This window comes from Westerdykella ornata, assembly GCF_010094085.1.
Source record: "Westerdykella ornata strain CBS 379.55 unplaced genomic scaffold EI97scaffold_1, whole genome shotgun sequence".
Lineage (NCBI taxonomy): Eukaryota > Fungi > Ascomycota > Dothideomycetes > Pleosporales > Sporormiaceae > Westerdykella > Westerdykella ornata.
In genome coordinates, this window is record NW_022986851.1 from 1,070,175 (window position 1) to 1,094,501 (window position 24,327).

Genomic DNA, 24,327 nt, shown 5'->3' on the forward strand with positions numbered 1-24,327 from the left:
TCGGTGCCCCTCCCTCCATCTCTTGGGTTCCGCAGTCAATACCCACCCCGCTCTCCAGCTTTCCACTGCTTGCCTCTCCCTCCCTTCCGAGTGCTTCCCGCCGCTCCAATTCTCTCACCATGACGACTTTCGTCGTGTCTCTGTAAGTCCTCAGTTGTCTCGCAGAATCCGACCTTACCCTGCCCTGGGGCCTGCAGGTCCGATGCGCAGACAGCTAACCGAAACGCTGCAGCTTCCTCCCCTACACCATTCACTTCCACGACCTGCCCACCCCGGCACGCCAGCCATCTCCTCCTCCCGTCCCTCGATCCCTCACCGAATTCGGCCGCCAGGCCTCTGCCAATGACATCCGCTCCCAGAAGCCGAGTTTGCTGGCTCCCAAGACGACCGCCACCCCTCCCTTGACCCCCGCCGCGAAGGAGCATGAGGAATTCTTCTCCCGCTCAAATCCCAGCGTCGCTGCCCACTTCTCGAAGCTACATCCGCGCACACTTGTACGGAGCGACTCCCATGTGCCCGAGGGTGGCATCGCAAAGGACTTCAACCAACCGCGATCCAATGCCAAAGCCCCGCCTCCCGATACCATTCTCGAGTATGCAAAGGCCCAGGAGAGGGCCGATGCCATGAGGTCGCAAATGGGGAGGAAGGTCTCTCCCGGCCGCAGCCGCAATCTGACCAAGGAGCATGGCAGCGACCCGCGCTGGGCCACGGACTGGACCGTGGTTCCCGCCGTCCAGGGAAATGGTGGTCTTTCCAATGCCATACGTGCATCGGTAGATTCGGGCGTCTTGTCAGAGGTGCTTACCGTTGGCACCATTGGTTTCCCCACCGACGTGTTGGACGACGCCAAGAAGCAGGATATACACGAAAAGCTCGAGTCCGAGCATGATGCCCTTACCGTCTTTGTTAGTGACAGTGACCTCGACGGACATTATACCCACTATTGCAAGACGATCCTCTGGCCTGTGTTCCACTATCAGATTCCCGACCACCCCAAGAGCAAGGCCTACGAGGACCATTCTTGGGTCTACTACGTCAACCTCAATCAGGCCTTTGCCGACAAGGTGATTGCCAATTACAAGCGTGGCGATATCATCTGGATCCACGACTATCATCTCTGCTTGGTTCCTGCAATGATCCGGAAGAAACTTCCCGATGCCCAGATTGGCTTCTACCTGCATACCGCTTTCCCATCTTCCGAAGTGTTCCGTTGCCTAGCCACTCGCAAGGAGTTGCTGGAAGGGATGCTGGGAGCGAATCTCGTGGCGTTCCAGATCCCCGAATATGCTCACCACTTCCTGCAGACATGCAGCCGCATCTTGTCTCTTGAGGCAACTCCCGACGGCATCCAACATGACAACCATTTCATCAATGTATGGTCTGTCCCCATTGGTATTGATCCAAAAGCACTGGCTCTCGCCCGTCAAGAGCCAGATGTGCTTCAGTGGACGCAGGCCTTGCAGGAGCGTTATGCAGGCAAGCGTTTGATTGTTGCGCGAGACAAGCTCGACAATATCCGTGGAGTCAGGCAGAAGCTGCTCGCGTTTGAGTTGTTCTTGAATAAGTACCCTCAATGGAGAGAGAAGGTGAGGTTCTCTGAACGCCTTAGGTGGCTTTGGTGCTGACGCTAGTAGGTCGTCCTCATTCAGGTCGCCATGTCTACGACAGAGAACCATGATCTCTCCGAAACAGTATCCGAGATCGTCACTCGTATCGAGTCGGTGCACTCCACCTTGGCCCATCAGCCTCTAGTATTCCTCCGGCAGGACATTGCCTTCTCCCAGTACCTGGCGCTGCTCTCGGTTGCGGATGCTTTGATGATCACCAGTCTTCGCGAAGGCATGAACCTGACATGCCACGAGTACATTGTCTGCCAGGACGGTGCGGCTTCCAGCAAGAAACATGGCCCCGTAATCCTAAGCGAGTTCACCGGCAGTGCCGCCCTGTTTGGCGGTGCCGAGCTTGGCGTGAATCCGTGGGATTACCAGCAGTGCGCAGAGGCGATCAAGACAGCTCTGGAGATGAGCGAGGAGGAGAAAGCCCGCCGGTACACCAAGATGCTGGACATTGTCATGAGGAGCACCGGTGACACTTGGACGGCCAAGCTGAGCGCACACCTGGCTAAAGTCCATGAAGAGCACTTCATGAGGGATACCATGTCTGTACCCCGCCTGAACGTCAACAAACTATGCCAGACGTATCAAAAGTCGGAGACGCGCCTGTTCCTGCTCGATTACGAAGGCACTCTAGCTCCGTTTGGATCAGTCACGAACACAGTCCTCCTGAACATGGACCGCGTTACAGACGTGCTCAACGACTTGATCGCGGACGGTAGGAATCACGTATACGTCACGAGCGGCCGTACGCTCGAGGAGATCGAGATGCTCTTCGGGCGTGTGCCAGGTATCGGTCTGATCGCGGAGAACGGCTGTTATCTGCGCGAGATGTATACGGACGAATGGATCGCTTTTGCTGAAGAGGAGCAGACGAACAAGTGGAAAGAGGCTGTTAAGGAGATCCTCCAGTACTACTGTGATCGTATCGAAGGCAGTTGGGTTGAGGAGCGCCACGCGTCCTTGACCTTCCACTACGGAAAGTCCGACATGCAGGAAGAAGCCCGTAACCGTCAAGCCGGCGATTGTGCCACACACATCAACGATGCGTGCGAGAACCAGCGCGTCCGCGCTGTCCCGACCAAGGACTCGGTCATCATTGAGCCCATGGATTGGGACAAGGCGACCGCAGCGGCCCACATTGTCAAGAACACGATGAAGAACAGGAAACCGGACTTCCTGTTTGCGGCGGGTAATGAGCGCGACGACGAGGTAGTGTTCCGCTGGGCGAAGGACATCTCGGAGCATGGGGAGATTGAAAACGTCTACACGGTGCAGGTGGGGAACCGGAACACGGTGGCCATGTCCACTTTGACGCAGGGCTCGACTGGTATGCTTTCCCATCTCCGGCTATTGCACGATGGAAAACTAATTCGGCCGCATAGGGCTCCTCAACGTTCTCAAGAAGCTTGCTAAGCTCACGTGAACCCGAGATGATTCCTGGCAATGATGGGCTTCGTGTCATTGCTGCGCATCAACCTAGCCCCTACCTAAAGCAAGCATTTGTCGAGTCGCGGCGTGCGTTTGATTGAGTAGAGGATTCTAAGCAAGCGAGCAGCCGCATAGACGACGTGTCGTGCATGCAGGGTTACGAAGAGCGGATGAAGGGTGTGCTTGCGAAAGCAATAGAGAGATGCTCTTGGAAAACAGTTTCGTTTGAGTGGTCTCTTCTTGTTGCCTTCTTTTCCAGTTCCAGCTTCGCATGTGCGAGCGAGCCTTACTTACCTTTTCTTCTCATCTGATCATTTTTCTTCTGAATGTGATGACCAACTCCCCTCTTCTTCCTTCCTTACTTTTTTCCTTCTTCTCCCCCTGTTGTTTTTGCATGGACGAACGAGCGGCATGGGTACATGATAGATGGGCTTGAGAAGTGATGACATGAAATTGATAGAGGTGTTGGGGAAGTGATGAAATGAAATCGACTGCAAATGCCAATGCAAATACCTACCATAAAAGGAAAGATGTGATCAACGGACATGTAGACTGTACACATTCAATGAACCAAGCAACCGATGACTTAAAGATAAGATGAATGGGTATCTATAACTCCATGCTCTCCTCCGTCGCGCGCTCCTCCTCCTGCCCCGTACTCACCACTACCGCATCCTCCTCGCCCCGCAGCACCACATCCCCCTCTCCCTGCCCCTCACCACCGACGACCAATGATCCCCATCCCTTCCATCCCCCCGACGGAACACAAAGCCCCAACCTCCAGAAATAATCCCGATGCGCGAAGAAGAGCTGCCAGAAGCGGAACCTCGCAGGCACACCGCTCCATCCGCCCTTGTCCACCTCTCCATTCCCGTTCCCAGCAATACACCTGGGATCCTCATCCCCTCCGTCGCAGTGATGTACATCCTCCCGTGAAGGTGGGAGGTCGGAAACGGACGAAATGAAGAGCTCCTCACTGTGCATGGTGTACCCCCATTCCTCCAGGGGTAAGAGCGGGACAGGATCGTTGACGTGTGTGACGCGGTGGAACTTATTCTTCTTCCTCTTCTTCATCATCTCATCCTTACTTCCATCTGGCGCGCTGTTGTTACCCGTGACGATGCCGAAGCGCTCATTCAAGTACGCGTTCAGGTGTCTATTCCCGATCCGCGGCTCCCCGAACGTGGTGACGTGCGGATCCCAGCCGCGCGCGATGAAATCTAGACCCGCGAGGGCGGCGACGGCGCCGCCGAGGGAGTGGCCTACGAGAGTGAGGGTGTAGTTTGGGTAGGCGGCGATGGCGGCCGTGAGGTCCGGGAGGATGGCTTTGCGGGTATTCAGCCAGGAGATGTAGAAGCCGGTGTGGACGGTGCAGTTGGTGCATTTGGGAGGGCGGGCAGGTGGGGGTGTCTCGTCGGGCGCTGAGGGAGGAGATTTGTTGGGAGGAATGAGGTCGGATGGGTTGGAGTCGTCGTCGTCGTCGTCTTCACCTGGGTAGGGCACGTATGCTTGAGGGACGGTGGAGAGGTCGACGATGGTGTTGGCGATGGAGTAGGTGCCGCGGAAGGCGAGGATGATGCGTGGTGCGGACGGAGGGTGCGAGAGCGCGATGTAGCCGCATGAGTCGGACAGGAGGGGCCCCGTGTTCCACGTCTGTTGTTTCTTCAGTATACGTATGAATCGAGGGTCTGATCTGGACGCACGGCGACGAGCTCAAAGTTCTCAAACTCGCTGCATCGCGAGGCGCATTTGAAGGGCTTCTGGATGCCCAACCCCGCTGTGCCTACGCAGTACGCTATATCGACTATGCGGGCGAGCTCTTCCAGCTCTTCATACAGCTCCGGCGAGATGGCGGTGTCATTCTTGCGGTTGTTGCTCGCTGTCGAGAGTGGTGTCTGGGCTTGCGTCTGCGGAAGCGGCCGTGAGCCGTGCGACAGGAAGGAGAATATGCTTTGGAGGAGGAAGAGGAGGAGGCCAAAGGAAATGGCCATGGATACGACTGTCACATATTCCGGGATGAGGTCCGCAAAAAGGTGCTATGCCAGATGCGTGACTTAAAAGCACAGCGTCTTCCGCGTCACCTGGTTGTGGTCGATGTGTGGTTGCCGTGCGGGCTGTGCCAAGAGCAATTGTATGACTAAGCTTTGTTGCCCTTGTCCAATCGGTCACGCCAGGGTCTGCTGACGTCACAAAACTAGTGAGACGTCCACGCATGCAAAGGAGGAGAATGACGACCGCCGAGCTGAGTCCCAGCTCTTGACCATTATTATTCGGATGTCGCCGGCCACGGCGTATGTCATTCCATCCAAGCTTGATCCATTCTCTGCTTTCTACTCGTCGTGCGTTGAGAAGCGTATCACCGGACAACAACAATCGAACACTACTTCTTCAAGAGGTCCTAGGACGTTGGAACCGCTTCGAATCCAGTATATCGTAAACGCCATGTCGACTACGACGACCATTTCGGAGCCGCAAGATCCACCAATATTACAACCAAAACCAGAACGACCTCTGCAAAATCAACAACCACACCTCCTCCAAGTCCCCTCCGAGCAACCAGCACAACTCGACGGCACCAGCGACGCAGGCCCACCTCGATCCCAGAATGCTACTCCTCAAACGACCACCCGCGTCCCCTCTCCTCGACCCGCATCCGCCCAATTTCCCCACACCCAAGTCACGTACGCAGACCCGGATTTCACGACGCCTCCGCCGCTGAACTATACCCTGCGCACCAGGAAAAAGGCCATTTTCTTTTTCTGGACCCTCATCATCCTCGACTGCGTCTTCATGCCCATAGGCCTCTACTTTGGCATGTGGTACGGCACGACGCGAGACCAGTTGTCCGCCAACGCCGTGTTCTCCATTAGTACTGCTCTACTCGGGACCGTCTCCATCGTCGAGTACTTCATCCGATTCCACAGGCTCTGGAAGAAGAATAGCCGTTGCAGGGTCATTGGCGCACGGCGGTGGTATCTCGACTGGTTCCATTGGAATCTGAGCGTCGGCTGGTTTTTTGTCATGATTGAGTTGATTGCGTACGTCTCCCGTTTCCCTCCCTTGCCGATTCATCGCCTTTTCCCTTCAAGCGCTTATTCAATGCATCTCTAACATCTCTCAGGGGAACATCCCTCCGGGACCCACCCATCCGCGTCCTTGCCATCCCCGCCTCAACCATGTGCTTCGCCATAGGCTGCGAACTCCTCCTCATCGATATCCTGCGTCTCCGCGGCGTCCCCGCTCCCTGCCGCATCTCCTCTCTCCCTAAGGGTGCGCCCCTCCGCCCCGGTATATACGCCTACATCGAAGACGTCTGCGCCGTCGACGGATCGGGTGGGACGGAGTTCAGACAGAGATTGAACCTAAGATATCAGGCGAGCAAGGTCTTTAGGGAGATGTTGCATCGGTTGACGCTGTTTTGGGGGATTGGCGCCATTGCCATTGCGGGGGTGACGGTGACGATTTGTTTCACCATCCAGAGGGATGCGGCGTATGTGGTAAGTCATAACCTTAGATTGTACTTCTTGTTGATATTGCGCGTGAACGGGCGGATGACTGACGTATATTTGTGTAGGTCGGCTGGACACTGCCGTTCCTCTGGGCCGGCGTCTGGACCGCCATTACCATCCCCTGGGTGCAGAAAGAGCTCCGTCGCGAGCACGAACAGTGGACCACTGCAAAGTGGAAGGCTTAGACTCAGGAGGCTTGTGCTGTCTTCATAGCATGTGCGTTCTATCTCGTTGGCTCACTTTTCTATCGATTGTGTTAGCCAGATTGCGAGGTCATTCCTCAGGCTGTGTACACTCAGGTTGCTTGGGTTATTTTGACTCGCTTCCTGATTGGGATGCGTTTTGTATATCTTGGGTACCACGCCTGTATGCCGTTGGGAGGGGAAGGAAATTGCTGCTTTTTGACAACGAAAAAGGTATACCAACCACCCCTCTCTATTACCACCATGTATTATATCCAACTGAGCGTTTGAGCGAGCAAGCGAGAGGAAGCAAGGCGTTTCGGTGTCCTGGGGTTTTTTGGCGTTGATGTCTGGATGGGAATGAGGTACTCGGGGAGTGGGGAAGACCAAAGATATGTTGGACGATGATGAATGATGAACAAGGGGCTTGCTTCAACTACGACGAGTTGGATATATTGAAACTGCTGCCCTAGATATATACCCACTACATTTGTTTTTGCTAGAATATAGGAACGTTGAGTGTGAATGGATGTGTATGATCCGCATGTCCACAAAGTCGCTAGGAGCACTGGGATCGACATTGTTAGGGACGTAAGGTAAGTACTTCACGATGAATATCCTACAATCTCGCGTTCGTCAAGCATGAGTATGGAAAATACGAGTTGGTCGTCATGCACGCGTATGGAAAATGAGTGTGAGTGCACTCGTGAGGTTCTGATCATAGTTTGTGGGCTCGTACTCCCTGAAAATAAGGGTGCATAGGCGCATAGGTCGGGGAACATGGAGTATCCAAGACGAGCGATGGCAGCGAGAGTGACCAGATCTGGGCAGTCAATACAGATGCACAACCCTGATTCTGGTGGGTTGGAGGTGTATGTGCAGGGTAGGTTGGCTCTCCCCGAATTAATACCGTTCACTTTCATTTCGCGTCTCGGTCAGAACGGAAAACGGGGGCTCCATAGGTGTGAAAAATGTGGTGGACACCCTGACCGAGCCTATCACGGATGGGTTGCATGTTCCAAGAACGATTTCGACTGGAAGACCGTATAATTCCTGTGATTCCTCATGTCGCCACAACCAGCAGTCGACCTCGGAGGGCACATCTTGAGTATTGAGACAGAGTTTGAATTCAGGACCAGCAAGAGGTGGTCAAGACCACGCCTCTGCCATGGAGAGATATCCGTGGTAATGGTAATGCACACCAGTCCGCACCAGATCCTTTTCCCATGCCGGTATCGTTCTTCCGTTCCTTGCGTTGCATCGTCGTCACCAATTCGCCGGCTCCTTCTCTATCTCAGTCTCCTGGCCTCGCGCTCAGACTCGAGCAAGCAGAGGATGTCGTTCTCGCGCACTGTCCTGGGGTTAGCCTCCCATCTTCCGTTTTCCAGCTGACACGAGCTCGGCGTACCTGGGCCCTTGACGTTACGGATGATGCTGCGGGTTGTGTCGTCCATGAACTCGACGCGGACCTGGGTAACACCACCGCGGGAGCCTATGCCTAGTCAGACATTTGATCTTTCCAAGATATATGTTCCTCGAATGTTGTCGGATTTCGCGGAGATCGCTACGTACCGGTACGGCCGAGAACTGTGAACGGCATGTCAGTATAGTCGCTCTGCGAATCTCCAGCTGGCTTCACATACCGCGGGTGACCTTGACGAGCTTGACGGGGACCTTGGTGGTATCCATTTTGTCTGAGTGTATGGGTTAGTCTTGCTGCGACTTTCGAGAAAATCCGGGAGACGAACAGATTTATCGGATTAAGGGCGACGAGAGGCTGTTCGGATGGTCCCGTTTGTCGTGCGATGGAGCGTCGTGAATGGAGTCGGTATGCCCAAAATCGAAGGTGCGGTCAGCCCTGGTCGTCCCCGTAAGCGAAAAGTTTCTGCCGGCACTGACCGCCTAAAGATTTTGCGCTAAGCCATTTTGGGTACCGCGGGGCTATGTACTATGGAGGGGACGCTGTTATGATTCACATCCGCATATCGGACGGACTATACATTCACTGTCCTGTATCCTTTGAATCAATTGTGAGTGCAGCTTCAATTTTCTTTCCCGTTACCGATTGCGCATAGCACACTTCATTTGGTCGGCCCAATTGCTCTCTGAGTACCCTTGCACCATCATCTCCATACCCCTCTTGGACAAATTCTCTGTTCAATAGCTTCAGTCGTGCTCAACAGTTTGCACCTACACAGACTTACACGCCCTGCAGTAGGCCCGATCTCGGTAATACGTACAGGCCAATTCTACCCAATAATACGTATTTACGTGGGCACGGGACAATTACCACTTGCAACCCTTCCAGATCCACTTTAAGTGCCTGTCGTGACGGCGTTTTGCAGTCACATTCCGAGAACGTGGCGCGGGAAATAAATTCTGAGCCATGGATCTAGTTAACCAGTATGCATAGCCCTCCTCCTCCCTTTCATACACCTTGAACTTCGAGAACTTAGGCCTCATGGATTCTCCAAATGGTGCTATTCCCAAGAAGCCGCGCAGTTGGAGTAGAAGTTTGCCCTTTTTAACTGATATTTTGGGAAACAGTCTCAGCGACCGACTACTCTTCGCGGTACCCAAAAGTGCGTTCTCCTCGCGATATGCGCCAGGGTATAGTGCTAATGAAGGGCAGAGGGCCGCCTTCACCAAGCCTGTCTCGACCTCCTCCATGGCTCCGATATCCAGTTCCACCGTCACTCGCGCCTCGATATCGCACTCGTAAAGAATCTCCCCATTGCCCTCATCTTTCTCCCCGCCGCCGATATCCCCACCTTCGTTGGCGAGGGTCGCGTTGATCTTGGTATAACCGGGCAGGACCAGGTCGCAGAGCATGAGTGCGTAGTGCCGCCCACCGAAACCACGGGCGTCACCGAGGTGCTCGACCTGGGCTTCGGCAAGTGTTTGCTGCAGGTCCAAGTGCCGGAGAAGGGTGTGCTGGCGGAGCCGCAAGACCTGATTGGGAAGAACGTCGTTACAAGCTTCACGAACCTGACGGAGCAATACTTCAGGAGGTTAGAGAGGTTACTGGCTGAGCAGACAGGAAATGCCTTCGACGCCGCATCGCCGCTCAAGACCAAGATTAAGTACGTTGGTGGAAGTGTCGAGGCTGCGTGCGCTCTGGGTGTTGCAGATGGTATCGTCGACCTGGTTGAGTCGGGAGAGACTATGCGCGCGGCAGGCTTGAAAGCTATTTCTACAGTCATGTCAACCACAGCTGTGCTCATCAAGTCGAAACACCCTTCGAACCCTGAGCTGGTGGATCTTATAACAGCCAGAATCAAGGGCGTCATCAGTAAGCCTTTTGATATTCCCCCTGTTGTACTGTTCCGCTAACTCTTCCCAGCCGCCCAGAAGTACGTCCTCTGCACATACAACATCGAAAGGACCAGGCTCGAGACTGCGATGAAGATTACTCGCGGAAGGCGCGCTCCTACCATCACCACCCTGGAAGAGGAAGGCTGGGTCGCCGTCCAGGTCATGGTGGAGAGGAAAGACATCGCCGTGGCTATGGATCGACTCACCGCTGCGGGAGCGGAGGATCTGATGGTCATAAAGCTGGAGAACTCTCGAACGGGTTCAGGATAGGCGGTTATATATGATGTCATCAATACAATACAGATAAAAGACACGTGCTCCTGGCTTGTGAAATGCTTCTCATACTAGACTCATAGTCCTACAATGATCGTTCGCGTGCGGGAAATAAATAATAATCAAGTTGATGGCTGATGGTCAGGGGGGAAATACTGGGAGAAGTCAGATATTGCTTATGTAATCACGGCTGTACTGTGTAAACACAATGACGTTGCTTGGCAGATGCATCTTCGTATCCTCATATTGCAGTTACACAGACAGAGTGGACTCACTGTTATTCTTAGGAGATGACAGGAGATGAAGAATGATACATGCACAGCGGTCAACCCGGACGAAGTATATGGCACGACGCGACCACGCGATGTTTGGATTCAGATTGCGCTTTCGGTGACCCTCGGTTTGGGAGGCTTCCTCAGCTTCTGCGTATGCCCGCCGTGGAATTCATAGAGATGCTCAACGACTGACCAGATTAGTTTCTTCGCCCACGATGGAAAGGGCTCTATGCGGCGAGAAAGAAGCAAACTGCGCAATCGACTGCCCTTCCTGAGCTACCAGACGGCTTCTTCCGTTGGATACTGCCACTATGGAGGATCACGGAGGAACAAGTGCTTGCTTCCGCTGGGTTGGATGCATATGTGGTATGTATGAGTAGCTGTCTTGCAATTATGTTGCGTGTAACTGATCTCAAGCAGTACCTCAACTTCTTCAAGATGGCCATCAAGTTCCTCCTCGTTTCGCTCTTCTTCGCCCTCGTCGTTATCAAACCCGTGCACGATACCCACAAGGATAAAGAGGACGACAAGCCTAAGAAACCCTCACCGATTCTACGAGCCGATGGACTGACGGAGCACCTTGAAGCTCGTTCGAGCTGGCTGCAGGTGGCCGAGGGGTTCGAATACTACACCGACTATCTCTGGATGTATATTGTTTTCGCATATCTGTTCACTGCTCTCTTAATGTACTTGATCGTTGCGGAGACAAGGAAGGTCATCGACGTTCGACAAGAGTATCTTGGCAGCCAGACCACAATCACCGATCGCACAATTCGCCTGTCGGGGATCCCGCCGTCACTAAGGTCTGAGGAGAAGATCAAAGCGTTCATTGAGGACCTGGAACTTGGGAAGGTTGAGAGCGTGACGCTGTGTAAGAATTGGAAAGAGTTGGATGATGCGATCGTCCAGCGGCAGAAAATTCTGAGGAAGTTGGAAGAAGCCTGGACAATTCATCTCGGCAAAAGAAGAGTCGAAAGAAATCTGGAAACCCTGCCTGTAGTCCAGCCGCCGCCTCCAGGACCGGAAGTGGGCCCAAATGAAGCTGACGGGGAGACCAGCCGTCTCCTTGGTAATGGAGACGCATGGCCAGACAGTGTCATTCCGTATGCGCGTAAGCGACCCACTGCGAAAATATGGTACGGACGGTTCAAGTTGAGATATAAAAACGTCGACGCGATCAACTACTACGAGGAGAAACTTCGCCAGCTGGACTCTCGCATCAGGGTACTCAGAAAGAAAGACTTTGAGCCAACGCCATTGGCTTTTGTGACGATGGATAGCGTCGCGAGTGCCCAGATGGCTATCCAGGCCGTACTTGATCCCTCGCCTCTCCAGCTCCTCGCGAACAGTAGTCCGGCGCCCAATGATGTCGTTTGGTCGAACACGTATATGCCGCGCTCGAGACGAATGGTTCGGGCTTGGTCCATCACAGCGTTTATTGGTCTCCTCAGCATTTTCTGGACGGCCCTGCTCGTTCCTATTGCCGCTGCACTCAACACATGCTCTATAAAAGAAGTGTTTCCTGGTCTGGCGGATGCTCTTGACTCCCACAAAGTCCTGGAATCCCTTGTCAATACCCAATTGCCCACCTTGGCACTTACGCTGCTCAACGTGGGAGTACCTTACCTTTATGACTGTAGGTGGCTATCCAACACTTGGTGGCACTGCTGACTCCACGTCAGGGCTGGCAAATCAGCAAGGCATGATCTCTCAAGGCGACGTTGAGCTCTCCGTCATCTCGAAGAACTTTTTCTTCACCTTTTTCAATTTTTTCATACTTTTCACGGTCTTGGGTACCGCATCTAACGTCGTGGATATGCTTCAACGCTTTGGCGAAAACCTCAACAATGCTGCTAGCATGGCAATCGCAATCGCCGAGTCGCTTAGGAAGCTGCTGACCTTCTACACCAACTTCATTATCCTCCAAGGGTTCGGACTCTTCCCATTACGCCTTATGGAGATTGGAGCCCTGACCTTGTATCCGATCAATCTGATGGGCGCGAAGACTCCACGAGGTGCGTGGATGCATCATCTTGCCTTTGGACCTGCTAACCCTTTAATATAGACTACGCCGAGCTGGTTCAACCGCCAGTCTTCAGCTACGGCTTCTTCTTACCTCAGACTATTCTTATCTTCATCATATGTGTCGTCTACAGCGTCTTGGAAGACTCCTGGAAAGTGCTGCTTGCGGGGCTTGCATACTTCATGATCGGCCATTTTGTTCACAAATACCAACTACTCTATGCCATGGATCACCGCCAGCATGCAACAGGTAAAGGCTGGATGCTGATGTGCGACCGCCTCATTGTTGGGATAGGGCTTTTTCAGGTCACCATGGCTGGTCAACTGGCGACCAGAGGAGCTTTCAAGCGATCCCTCCTCATTGCTCCACTGTTGGGTGGCACTCTGTGGTTTGCGTACGTGTATAGTCGGACGTACCGGCCACTAATGAAGTTCATCGCTCTCCGCAGTCTCCGGTTACAGGAGCATTCCGACCTTGGACGCGCTATTCAGGAGGATATGTACTCTCCGGGTGTGCGGCATCGTGTTCATGTCGGCCGCCAGACTGTGGACGAAGCAAGGGAGCGGGGGACACGGTTTGAAAACCCAAGCCTGATCATGCCGTACGTGCATCCATTTGTATCTCATAAAAGCAAAGCTAACATACACAGGCTGGATGACGTGTGGATCATCAATAAATCTGCCAGATCGGAAACCGGATCGATTTCGCACAACCAGAATGGTGATTAAGATCCAGTTGGGGTTATGCCCCTTCCTCCCATGCATTTACCTGCCCTGTTCGGGGAGCGACTTCTCGCATTGATGGATCTTTCACCTTATATATTCTTTTGGAATGGAGTGATGGGCTAGGAGAGGTACTGGGGTAGGCCTTGGGGTTGTTGACAAGTTAAAGCTTTTTCTCTGTTAGTTGGATACCCATTAGTAGACTTGTAATTCTACTCGTAGTTATTGTACGCCTCTGAAGATATCGAGCTTCTTGCACACAATCTGATCAACATAATGTCCTACGACAACCGTACCTACACAGATGACAATGCACTTTGCACCTTTCTATTAGCTATTCTCGTCGCACTTTTCGGTGCAATTGATCCTGCCTGCTTGCATTGGGTACACGAACCCTGATACCAAGGAGCCCTGGAGGTATTCGAGAGTGACTATTTCCACGTGACTAGTTTCACGTGAGTGCCAAGCCCATTAGACGGGTTTAGCTCTTGCGGCTGGTGAATCTCTTTATGTCGTTTCAACAACAAACAACCACATCTTACACCAGGCGCAGCGCCTATCTCATGATGGACGGAGATATGGCGGTTGAATCCCCCGCAACGGCCTCCAATGGCCACCAAGCCCTCGCAGCTATACCTCAAACCAACTTCGAGAGCCACTTCCAGACCGCGCACAACCTCCGCTTGTACCAGGAAAACCAGAAGCTCAAACAGAAAGTCAACGACCTGGTAGAATACCAACTCGCAAACCCAAAAGTGGAGAATCCAACCTCCCGCGCCGCCATCGACCGCGAAAAGCAGATCATGGACCAGATCGAGATCAAACAAAAGGCCATTGGCGCGCAACTGGCCGTTATACGGACGCTGTTCCGCCAGAGCGTCATGAAGGTCCGCGGGGAGAAGGCAAGGACGGCAGAGAGTAGGAATGTCAATGACGCGCTGATTCTGCAGCTGCACAACCTCAAGTACGAGGAGCAGTCGTTGGCTTCCGAGATCTCTGCTGCACAGAACTTTGAGTATGTCGGAACTTTCGCTACACCAAACGAACGCAATGCTAACTGTCGCCCAGCCACAAGTATACCAAACTCCCGCTCATTCCTGTTGAGGAATTCCTCGAGCTGTTTCCCGACCACGCCAACTCCTCCGAAGACGACCTTATGAAAGCGCGTATCCAGCACGAGAAGGCGGCCCGCGAGAAGCTGGAAGATGAGCGCCGGCACAAGCTGAAGCAGAAGCAGGCCCTCATCGCGGAGGTGCAGAAACGGAAGGAAGGGTTGACGAAGTTGGATAAGATGCTGGAGGACTTTATCGGGCAGGCGGCGCCTATTCGGGAGATGCTTATGGAGTAGGAGACCCATTTTGGATTCTTTTGAAGGCTTTGGGATTTGCGTCCGTCGATTCGGCTTGTGATGGCGAAGAGGAAGAGTTAAAGATGAGCCGATTGGGACGTGTTCAACTAAGAACGCGGATGGAGGAAGGTCAAGAGATGCTCAAGAAGGAGAAAGCAGAGGACGACAGCTCATGCTACAAGTCACGAGCTCCCGTCTGCAACGTCACGTCCAGCCGCCGATGCCCCCGATATAGGGGCTCCACGAGAAATGGACCTGCGGGCTGTCTTGCCGCCATGGAATTGGGGTCAGAAGTGTCCGCCGCGCTCGACGTTTTCGGGCGCCGTCATTTGCGACTCCCTTCTGTCCTGCTCCTGGCCCTCATCTCAATTCCATCACGAGACAGGCGGCTAAGGTCGACATAGAGTGTTACCGGTGCTGCAGTTGGAGAAAGAGGACTCTGGTGCATCGTGGAGAGATACTTCGTTTTTCTCCAGCATGATCGGTTTGCATGACCTATCACAGGAGCATGTAGGCTGACCCTTTATGATGGAGAGGGTATGATATGATCTCGAGGAATGGGGATCTGTCTGATAGTGGGATTAGGACCTATGAGTCCTCAGCGCTGCCTTGGTTAACCAAGGAGCTTTGTCTCAAAATGGAACATATTTTAAGCCGTCCACACCTTAGTCTTGGTAGTGAATCGTTTGTAGGTCACGTGCGCAATGGGGTAATCCAGATGTCCGCTTCACCGGGTCCAGGCTACGAGCGCGTTAGCGCCTTGGCATATTTCTACAAGTTGCCCTTCGCCTCCCACCCATCTTCAACTACACAACTCTCCACGCCACTGCCGACATGATAAGCCAGGCAACCGTAGTTGCTGAGGTTCAACACGTCTTTGTAGGGCCGTCCCACGGTGATACAGAGAGTCCGTTTTCGAAACTATATTATGCTCTCCTTCCGCATGGTTCCGGCGTTTCCGGGACTGGCAGTGCCAACGGGGAGCGAGCTCCAAAGAGGCGGAAACTTCAGAATTCTACCAGATATGATACTGCACTCCAGACTTTTGATGACTCTAAGAGTGTCGTTTTGGCCAGACTTGTTCTGCAGCTGGTAAGCTTTTCGATATATGATGTGGTATTGATCTCACTCATTTTATGATAGCACCCTTCCGTTGGCGATGTAGGGAAACATGTACCGCCGGATGGCGCTCAGATACCCGAAACTCCCTTGGAAGTGACTCTTGACTCTTTCGCCTGTACCCTCCCGGAGGAGCCTGATCAGCGGGAGTCTTCGGACCCCTCCGCTACTCACTTCAGGGTGTCCTTTCGCGGAATTGATGTCGAGGCGACCACCACTCAAGACGCCTTGGACTCGCTAGACTCACACTTCAAGACAGTCGTGAATCTTGGTGGCCGACGGCCCCGGTCCGGAGTAGCGTTCAGCCGTTGCCTACTCTCACCCCCGTCATGGGGTAGGTCATATTTTACTCTGACGACCGAAACTCGCTGGATGCTGGATCAAGCCCTTGCAGATCACCACGGCCAAAGATTGGTACTACCCATTGGGAAATCCGAACTCAGACTTTTGAATAGATTTTTGCCAGAGAAAGATCCACAAGATCATGAAGATGGGTTGTTCTGGACCATCGCCAGCTTCTACGATTCCGTTCACGTGCCTCCCGTCGACATGGAGATCCCCCCTCAAATACAGGAGAGTCTACCTGACAGCAGATTATATCCGTTCCAGCAGCGGGCCGTACATTGGTTGCTTCGAAGAGAAGGAGTCGAGTACCCTGTTACTGGAGGACCGCTCCGTGCAATCCACGAGGAAACACCGCTGGGTCCCTTAACCTTCCGCCCTGTTGAGGATGTTGACGGACGGAGGGCATATGTCAACAACCTTATTGGTCTCATTTCTTCCAATCCCAGCACGGCAAACGGCGCATCGTCTACTCTAAGGGGCGGCATACTTGCAGAGGAAATGGGCCTGGGCAAGACTGTCGAAATCATTGCACTGATACGCCAGCACAAACGAAAAATCATCCAAGAAAGTGTATACGACGCATATACCGGAGCATACGTCAAGGCATCCGGCGCCACCCTCATCATATGCCCACCGTCTCTCCTCGAGCAATGGAAGAATGAGGTAGCTGCTCATGCTCCTGATTTGAGACTCATGCATTACGAAGGGATATTCTTGTCATCACAGAGGAAGCTGTCAGAGGCTACAGTAGAAAACCTCATACAGTACGACGTTGTCTTAACAACATATACTGTCCTTTCCCGCGAGATCCACTACGCACGACCTCCTCCTGATCGTACTCTACGTCATCGGAAGCTACACGAAGCGCGAAGAAGTCCTCTTACTCAGATCTCGTGGTGGAGAGTGTGCCTCGATGAGGCGCAAATGGTTGAAAAAGATGTCAGCCAAGCTGCAACCGTTGCACGAATCATCCCCAGGTGCAATGCATGGGCTGTAAGTGGCACACCGCTTCGGCAACAATTGTCAGATCTACGCGGGCTTTTGACATTTCTTCGCTATGAGCCGTTCGCCAGCAACCATTCTATCTGGGACAGGTTGGATAAGTCCACCTTCTACGCTATCTTTAGTCAGATTGCGCTTCGGCATACAAAGGACAAAGTACGCGAAGAGCTTCGTTTACCGCCGCAGAAGCGCATTGTAATCACGGTACCATTCACTGCCATCGAAGAGCAGAATTACTCAGAGATGGTGCGTCAAATGTGTGAGGCGTGCGGCTTCACGTCCGAAGGCGTTCCGATTGAAGGCCGTAAAGTGGATGATAAAGAGGTGCTCGAGCGGATGCGCGAGTGGTTGATGAGACTGCGCCAGACGTGCCTGCATGCGCAAGTTGGGCGGAGGAATCGAAGAGCGCTTGGGGCTCGGAACGGGCCCCTCCGGACCGTCGATGAAGTTTTGGAGGTCATGATCGATCAGAACGACACACTGAAGAAAGCTGAGGCCCGAGAATTTGTTCTGGCACTACTTCGTCAGGGCCTTATTGTGGGTAACGCGGGTGACGACGAGAAGCGGAGTGTAGCCGCCCTGGAATATCATCAAATCGCCTTGGAGCAAGCTCAGAAATGGGTTAAGCTCTGCCGCGAGGAGATTGCGGAGGAGAAGAGGCGGCTGGGTACGGCGACAGTCGAAGAATCTGACTTGAGCGACGATGAGGCTGAAGGAGGGAGTCTTGGTCGCGTTTCCGCCTTGCGCAAATCCCTGCGGACGTTCCTCTTATTGGAACACGCCTGCAAGTTCTTCATCGGATCCGCATACTATCAGATCAAGTCAAATGAGAACTTGACCAAACCCGACTCAGAGGACTTTCACCGCCTGGAAAAGCTGGAAGCCGAGTCTTATGACGAAGCAAAGGCAATCCGAAGGGAGTTGTTGAGGGAAACTCAAGCTCGGGCGCAGCTGCAGATGAAGAAGATCAGGGCGAAAGAACCGTTTTATCGTTTGCCGCAAATTCCCGACATACCGGACCAGGGTGGAATCGAGGGTCAGAAGATTCTGCATATGATGGATATCATATGCGACCTTCTCAATGCGCAGGCAAGACAGCTTGAAAAGTGGCGTCGGAAGATTGTCGACATCCTTTTGCTTCCCCTTGTAGACGAGGATGAGGGGCTTGAAACGACTGGAGAAGAATACGAGAACAGCACCAAAGTGCAGGATGAGCTCTACGTCTATATCATGGCCCTCCGCACTCTAGTCGCAGACAGAAGTGCGTTGGTGACAGGACTGCATGATCCTCTTGTCAACCATGAGATAAAGCAGGCTGAGGTACAAGCGCTCCGAAAGGAAGGCGATAGAGGGCACGCGCCGGAATTGCTCCTTCAGATTGTCGACACTCGTAGAAAGCTCAAGCCAACGGAGGGTAGTGGGTCGTTGAAAGGGGTCGTGTCGGCGGCAAGGTCCCTTCTCACCTCTCTGCAATGGAAAGCAGACACGGGCGACGAGAGAGCTGTTTTCGAAGCCGCTATTGTGCAAAAGCAGCTACATGAGATGCAGAAAATAGCCGCTGACGAAGCCAAAGCGATCACCGAATTGGAGAAGGAGCAAGATCTGTTCCGCGGCGCGATGAACCAACGTTTGGAATTCTACCGCCAGCTTCAATACATCTCTGATACTGTCGCTCCATGGAGGGAGGAACTGGATCCCACACGCGATGAAGCGGCTTTCCTCGAGCAGCAAAGGCTAGCAGAAAAGCACAAGAAGCGTCTGGCGGACTACAGCGCGAAACACAACTATCTCACTCACCTTCGTGCCATGAACGACAATCCCGGCGCCGTGCACGAGTGCACCATCTGCAAAGAGGAATTCGAGATTGGGGTTCTGACGACATGTGGACACGAGGTAAGTGAAGTTAGGAGCGTTTCAGTAAACGGCGCTAATTGTTTCCGTCAGTTCTGTAAGGAATGCATCAAGATCTGGTGGCATGCGCATCGCACATGCCCGGTGTGCAAGGTCCGACTACATACGCGTGACTTCACGGATATCGCCTTCAAGGCTTCTGTCATTGAGGCTCAAGAGGAAAACCACGGCTCAGGGAGCTCATCTGCAGCGTCGACGCCATCCGGCTCCACAACATCGATCTACTCCGGTATGAGTGAATCTACTATGAAGGAGATAAAGATGGTGGATCTGGATGGTTCCTATGGGACAAAGATCGATACGCTAGCCAGACATTTGCTTTGGATCCGAAATAATGACCCAGGGGCGAAGTCCATCATCTTCTCCCAGTTTGGCGACTTTCTGGAAGTTCTTCGAGACGCGCTGAAGCGATGGATGATTGGCTGTACGAGTATCCGTGACAGGAACGGTATTTCCGCGTTTCGATCCGATCCTGCTGTTGAGTGCTTCCTCCTCGACGCGAAATCCGACTCTTCAGGTCTAACGCTAGTCAATGCGACGTACGTGTTCCTATGTGAACCGCTCATCAACCCTGCGATCGAGTTGCAGGCGATTGCTCGCGTTCACCGCATTGGTCAAAAGCGTCAAACGACGGTGTTCATGTATCTCGTCAAGGATACGGTCGAAGAGGCCATCTACGATATCTCAGTAGCACGGCGACTGGAGCACATGGCGGGAGCTTCCAAGCCGGGGTCCGGGACGAGCACGCCTGCGGCGGCTTTGCAAGAGAAGATGCTCGACGCAGCGAACTCAATGGAGCTGGAGACGGCGCCTCTCAAATCGTTACTGGGGAAGAAAGGAGATGGAGAAGTGGTGCAGACGGATGACCTCTGGAAGTGTCTCTTTGGAAAGCCACGGACCAATAGGGGTGTGCTGGACCAGGAGGTTGGCCGCCACCTACGGGCAGAGGCTGCAGAGAGTCGAATCGCTCAGGCAGAGAGGTAGCACGCGGATGAGGTGCCTGCAACATGGCGGAACGCGAGACAGCATTCTGGAATACCGCAGGAACAATGGGTCGCGACCTCTGACGTCTTTTCGACTCATCCTGTGTATTTCAGCCACGCAGGTTTGTGAGGCTGAGAGCTCGGAGGAGACGACAACTCGCTTAATTATTTGGGTCGTCGGAGCGCCCGCACGGCTCCTTTCGGTTGCCCTACAAAGCAGGCCCACACGAGGTGGCATCTGACCCGCTGGCGGCTGTGGGATCAGTTTTCTACAAGTGGGAAAGCAAAAGGGGCAGCTAATTAAACACAGCACAGCCGCATTGCTCCTGTGAGGAGAAAGTCTCCATTATTTACACAGTATACACAGTATTGTCTCCATATTACGTCCATGGGCTACTTATGTTTCTTGTTGGGTCTCGATCCAGTCAGGGCTGTCGAGAGGAAAGTATCCGACCGAACCTCCGATATGTCTCCAGAGACGCCATTTTATCCTTCTGTTTGTCCTTGTCCAGCCGGATCGCTGACTTAAGTCCGCATGCAATGCATGCCGCGTTTCATGCTTGTTGGCGGCGGAGCTGAATGGAAATAGCGGACGAAAGATGACGTTTTGCCATTTGTCGAAAGCAGGACAATTTCAGGCAACAATCGCATTCTTCGTGTTGCGCCTGTGGGAGCGCCCAATTTCTGCGGACGAAAGCGTTCACGCCAAGACCGCCCTTCGTTGGCATGCGAAAGTCTCCCCCCTGGCCCTCAACCCTCAACCCCTGGTGTGCGGTGAGTCTGGAAGGGCCCGGAATGCTTGCCGTCACATACCACAGTTCCATGGAACACAAGTACTGTGGTACTCGCAGGGCTGCGGTTGTGCGCGCCGTGTCCGTGGCAGCCCGTGGTTGACAACCTTTGTGTCCAGCAATCCGTTGCTATTCTCGGACACCGCAACGAAATACCGAAAAAGCATCTGTCGATGCTACTGAAGATACATGGGTGCTGTATTCAAGATGCGGCTAACAAAGGCTGCGTGCAGGGCTCTGTAATTCATATCATGGCTGAGTTGGTTCGAGTGGGTATGATTCATACCTCATGACGACTTTTCCCGAGCCCGGACGAAAACGGGGCCTGCCTGAGAGTCTCTTTCACCCTTGCCCACCGCTTTGTGCCATCGGAGGGTCGGTGTCATAGGGTACCGGACTAACCGTGCTGAAAGCGATGCCAGTCTAGTCTGCTGCCCATGGGCCTATGGGGACGAGAATTTTCGGACCTCACCTCGCTGCAGCCATCATGGTGTCCCCCAGAAGTCTCCGTCTCCGTGTCCGTGGGATGCGCCCTTGACTTCATACATAACCAGCTCGGGCCTCGAGATTTTTTGATGACTGAACACTTCTCCCCACTGCGCTTACTACCGCTGCAGCTTCCCACTGTCGACAGCCTCGACAGCCTCGCCAGCCTCGCCTTCCATTCTTACTCAATACAGATCGCCAAGGGCCACAACCATGACCCAACCAGGCCATGAGCTCGGGAACCTCAGGCCTTCCAGTGTGGATTCAGACAAGACGGCCGCTCGAAGTGGTAACCCCTCCATGACGGACAACAAGGGTCCGCTCGAGAGTACGATGCCTTCGTATCAGAACTCCCTCCGTGACAAGGCTCAGGAAGACGTCGCAGACAAGGCTCAAGATGAAGTCGCAGACAAGTCCGGAGAGCAGAGCAGCGAGTCGGATGCAGAATTCGAGTACCCCAAGTCCTGGAGGCTGGCCGCCATCACCATCGCCCTGTGTTTGTCCGTCTTCTGTATGGCTCTGGTATGTTTCTCCCCGTTCCACTCTACCACGCGACGTTACCTAACACGCATGATTCAGGACAACACCATCATCGCAACCGCCATCCCCCGAATCACCGATCAGTTCAAGGCTCTCAACGATGTCGGCTGGTACGGCTCCGCTTATCTGCTGACCACCTGTGCGTTGCAGCTCATCTTCGGAAAATTCTACACCTACTACTCCATCAAGTGGGTCTACCTGGCTGCTCTCGGGACCTTCGAACTCGGCTCGCTCATTTGTGCTGTTGCGCCAAACAGCACAACTCTCATCGTCGGACGCGCGATTGCAGGCGTTGGATGCGCCGGCATCTTCAGCGGTGCGGTTCTCATCATCGCAAACACCGTTCCTTTGAGACAGCGACCGACATACATGGGCTTGATCGGAGGCATGTATGGGATAGCGTCGGTTGCTGGCCCACTGTGCGTCACTCCCCCAATCTCCATCTTAGGCCGTGGCTAACGAATATCAGCATGGGCGGAGCTTTCACTGACCACCTGACATGGCGATGGTGCTTCTATATCAATCTTCCTTTTGGCGCAGTCACCGCTGCCTTCATCATCCCGTTCCTCAAAGTCGGCCGGCGCGGATCCAAGGAACAGTTGACTTTCATGCAGCAACTTCAGAAGTTCGACCTGGAGGGCACTGTTCTCTTCCTACCGGCCGTCATCTGCCTCCTGCTCGCACTCCAATGGGGAGGAAGCAGATATGAGTGGCAGAGTGGCCGCATCATCGCTCTCTTGGTCCTCTTCGGCGTTCTCATCATCGGTTTCCTGGTCGTCCAGTGGTGGAAGCAGGAAGCGGCCACTGTCCCGCCGCGAGTCTTCCTCAATCGCAATGTCTGGGGATCTTCTCTCTATATCGCCATGGTCGGCGCCGCGTTCTTCATCATGGCCTACTTCCTCCCCATCTGGTTCCAAGCCATCAAGGGTGTCTCCGCCACCAAGTCCGGCATCATGAATCTCCCCGCTATCCTCGCTGTCGTCATCTTCTCCATTCTCGCTGGCGGCCTCGTTACGGCGCTCGGCTACTACACCCCTTTCATGCTCGCTTCCGCCATCCTGATTCCCATCGGTGCAGGTCTCCTCTCTACCTTCGAAGTCGACACCAACTCCCCCAAGTGGATCGGCTACCAGGTCATCTTCGGCGCCGGCTGCGGTCTGGGCATGCAACAAGCGCTCATTGTCGTGCAGACCGTACTACCTGACGCAGATGTCCCCATCGGCACCGCAATCATGATGTTCATGCAGACGCTAGGCGGCGCGCTCTTCATCTCGGTTGCCCAAAACGTCTTCACCAACCAACTCATCAAGAACCTCCGCACCATCGTCCCCGACCTTGCATCCGAATTTGTCCTCACAGTCGGTGCGACGGAGATCAAGAACAAGATTGCCGAGCAGTACCGCCCGGGTGTCATCAAGGCATACAATGAGTCGTTGACGGAGACATTCTACGTGTCGGTAGCGACGGGCGCGCTGTCCCTTGTGGGTGTCTTGTTCGTGCAGTGGAAGAGTATGAAGGGGAAGAAGGTGGAGATGGCAATGGCTGCGTGAGAGCGGAACTCTGCCCCTCTCTCTAGCTCGTGGGTTCTCGCTGAAAGCGACACCTGCAAGCTCCTGGACGGCACATCTTTCAAATGTTTTCGTTCTGTATTCGCGAATACCCTCCTCCCCTGTATTATACCATTGTGTTTGTCCCGGGCGGATTCCGTTGGGCATGGTTTTTTTGCATGGCATGTTTGGCGTTTGGTGGCATTGCGATGATACAATTCGCGTCTCCTGCACAGGGAAACATAGACTTTCTGACCTGAGGAGCAGGTACTGAGGTCGCGATTTATGAGGCTCTCCACTTTGTGTAGCTAGCGGATTAATAGAACGGAGAAGGGGAGATTCTGTGGATGAAAGATTTCAGGCAGCGATGTCGAGGGGCGCTTGATTGATGTGGGGATTTTATCTGTCTTACAGAAGTTGGATGGATGGGAATCATGAGCGCAGAAACCGCAAAGACTGTCAAGCAGGAAGAATAACAACTAGATACCGCAATATCTCAAAACCCCAATCCTTGAAGTTATTGCCCTCAGTACTCGGGTATCGACTCATCCCCTCCTAACCACTGCCATCACTCCTCCACTGTGTACCTCGCCCTCTAGGCTCTCGACTCTCCTAGTCCCACCCCGCGACCACGGCCGCGATCGTGTACCATCCCCGCTTCCCCAACCCTCCGTCACGCTCCATGTACATACCTCCCCGTGGGTAACACAACTCCGCCCGGGCATCTTGTGTGCAGTGCAGAAATCACCGATTCGGCCCCTTTCTAGGGAAGGGGATGGGAGGTGGAGGTGAGATACGAGGGTAGTCGGTGTCTCGGGGTAGAGTGAGACTGGATGTGTGTGGTGTTTGGTGTTGGAAGGGATGCATGGAGGAGTTCGGAGATAATAACGGGCGGTTGGAGGATGGGTGATC

General features: G+C 53.7%; 9 protein-coding genes across 9 annotated transcripts; 7 read left to right on the forward strand and 2 right to left on the reverse strand.

Annotated features, from left to right (window-relative positions):
* Positions 1 to 119: 119 nt before the first annotated feature.
* EI97DRAFT_447089 (uncharacterized protein) lies at positions 120 to 3,039 on the forward strand (the record flags this gene model as incomplete). The annotated part of the gene is made up of 4 exons (XM_033800070.1): positions 120 to 142; positions 233 to 1,586; positions 1,635 to 2,943; positions 2,999 to 3,039. The coding sequence occupies 4 exons, from the start codon at positions 120 to 122 to the stop codon at positions 3,037 to 3,039; spliced, it is 2,727 nt and encodes a 908-aa protein (XP_033658511.1).
* A 518-nt stretch (positions 3,040 to 3,557) lies between these two features.
* On the reverse strand, positions 3,558 to 5,121 carry EI97DRAFT_491044 (alpha/beta-hydrolase; the record flags this gene model as incomplete). The annotated part of the gene is made up of 4 exons (XM_033802251.1): positions 4,748 to 5,121; positions 4,535 to 4,697; positions 3,771 to 4,465; positions 3,558 to 3,596 (listed from the first exon to the last, which is right to left on the reverse strand). Exons 1-4 carry the CDS (start codon positions 5,033 to 5,035, stop codon positions 3,558 to 3,560), a joined length of 1,185 nt encoding a protein of 394 aa, XP_033658512.1. The 5' UTR covers positions 5,036 to 5,121.
* Positions 5,122 to 5,449: 328 nt separating this feature from the next.
* On the forward strand, positions 5,450 to 6,749 carry EI97DRAFT_429071 (uncharacterized protein). The gene is made up of 3 exons (XM_033797357.1): positions 5,450 to 6,082; positions 6,166 to 6,541; positions 6,619 to 6,749. The coding sequence occupies exons 1-3, from the start codon at positions 5,487 to 5,489 to the stop codon at positions 6,736 to 6,738; spliced, it is 1,092 nt and encodes a 363-aa protein (XP_033658513.1). The 5' UTR covers positions 5,450 to 5,486; the 3' UTR covers positions 6,739 to 6,749.
* A 1,275-nt stretch (positions 6,750 to 8,024) lies between these two features.
* EI97DRAFT_454202 (ribosomal protein S28e) lies at positions 8,025 to 8,424 on the reverse strand (the record flags this gene model as incomplete). The annotated part of the gene is made up of 4 exons (XM_033800516.1): positions 8,025 to 8,086; positions 8,144 to 8,227; positions 8,308 to 8,322; positions 8,379 to 8,424. 4 exons carry the CDS (start codon positions 8,422 to 8,424, stop codon positions 8,025 to 8,027), a joined length of 207 nt encoding a protein of 68 aa, XP_033658514.1.
* A 340-nt stretch (positions 8,425 to 8,764) lies between these two features.
* On the forward strand, positions 8,765 to 10,360 carry EI97DRAFT_429074 (ATP phosphoribosyltransferase). The gene is made up of 3 exons (XM_033797358.1): positions 8,765 to 9,317; positions 9,368 to 10,027; positions 10,079 to 10,360. Exons 1-3 carry the CDS (start codon positions 9,197 to 9,199, stop codon positions 10,318 to 10,320), a joined length of 1,023 nt encoding a protein of 340 aa, XP_033658515.1. The 5' UTR covers positions 8,765 to 9,196; the 3' UTR covers positions 10,321 to 10,360.
* A 202-nt stretch (positions 10,361 to 10,562) lies between these two features.
* On the forward strand, positions 10,563 to 13,627 carry EI97DRAFT_429075 (DUF221-domain-containing protein). The gene is made up of 6 exons (XM_033797359.1): positions 10,563 to 10,749; positions 10,800 to 10,964; positions 11,019 to 12,234; positions 12,281 to 12,613; positions 12,664 to 13,222; positions 13,271 to 13,627. Exons 1-6 carry the CDS (start codon positions 10,624 to 10,626, stop codon positions 13,347 to 13,349), a joined length of 2,478 nt encoding a protein of 825 aa, XP_033658516.1. The 5' UTR covers positions 10,563 to 10,623; the 3' UTR covers positions 13,350 to 13,627.
* A 294-nt stretch (positions 13,628 to 13,921) lies between these two features.
* On the forward strand, positions 13,922 to 14,691 carry EI97DRAFT_368355 (uncharacterized protein; the record flags this gene model as incomplete). Its single annotated transcript, XM_033795133.1, has 2 exons — positions 13,922 to 14,358; positions 14,412 to 14,691. The coding sequence occupies 2 exons, from the start codon at positions 13,922 to 13,924 to the stop codon at positions 14,689 to 14,691; spliced, it is 717 nt and encodes a 238-aa protein (XP_033658517.1).
* An 834-nt stretch (positions 14,692 to 15,525) lies between these two features.
* EI97DRAFT_454206 (uncharacterized protein) lies at positions 15,526 to 20,052 on the forward strand (the record flags this gene model as incomplete). Its single annotated transcript, XM_033800517.1, has 3 exons — positions 15,526 to 15,783; positions 15,835 to 19,050; positions 19,102 to 20,052. 3 exons carry the CDS (start codon positions 15,526 to 15,528, stop codon positions 20,050 to 20,052), a joined length of 4,425 nt encoding a protein of 1,474 aa, XP_033658518.1.
* Positions 20,053 to 21,541: 1,489 nt separating this feature from the next.
* EI97DRAFT_454207 (MFS general substrate transporter) lies at positions 21,542 to 23,418 on the forward strand (the record flags this gene model as incomplete). The annotated part of the gene is made up of 3 exons (XM_033800518.1): positions 21,542 to 21,850; positions 21,908 to 22,287; positions 22,338 to 23,418. 3 exons carry the CDS (start codon positions 21,542 to 21,544, stop codon positions 23,416 to 23,418), a joined length of 1,770 nt encoding a protein of 589 aa, XP_033658519.1.
* Positions 23,419 to 24,327: the final 909 nt, after the last annotated feature.

Excerpts from the sequence above, each read along its gene's own strand:
- EI97DRAFT_429074 (XM_033797358.1), top strand. The coding sequence starts at position 9,197 with ATGGATTCTCCAAATGGTGCTATTCCCAAGAAGCCGCGCAGTTGGAGT. Across the intron at positions 9,318-9,367 it reads ACTCTTCGCGGTACCCAAAA|AGGGCCGCCTTCACCAAGCC; the intron begins GTGCGTTCTCCT and ends AATGAAGGGCAG. Across the intron at positions 10,028-10,078 it reads CAGAATCAAGGGCGTCATCA|CCGCCCAGAAGTACGTCCTC; the intron begins GTAAGCCTTTTG and ends AACTCTTCCCAG.
- EI97DRAFT_429071 (XM_033797357.1), top strand. The coding sequence starts at position 5,487 with ATGTCGACTACGACGACCATTTCGGAGCCGCAAGATCCACCAATATTA. Across the intron at positions 6,083-6,165 it reads GTCATGATTGAGTTGATTGC|GGGAACATCCCTCCGGGACC; the intron begins GTACGTCTCCCG and ends AACATCTCTCAG. Across the intron at positions 6,542-6,618 it reads AGAGGGATGCGGCGTATGTG|GTCGGCTGGACACTGCCGTT; the intron begins GTAAGTCATAAC and ends ATATTTGTGTAG.
- EI97DRAFT_429075 (XM_033797359.1), top strand. The coding sequence starts at position 10,624 with ATGAAGAATGATACATGCACAGCGGTCAACCCGGACGAAGTATATGGC. Across the intron at positions 10,965-11,018 it reads CTGGGTTGGATGCATATGTG|TACCTCAACTTCTTCAAGAT; the intron begins GTATGTATGAGT and ends GATCTCAAGCAG. Across the intron at positions 12,235-12,280 it reads AGTACCTTACCTTTATGACT|GGCTGGCAAATCAGCAAGGC; the intron begins GTAGGTGGCTAT and ends ACTCCACGTCAG.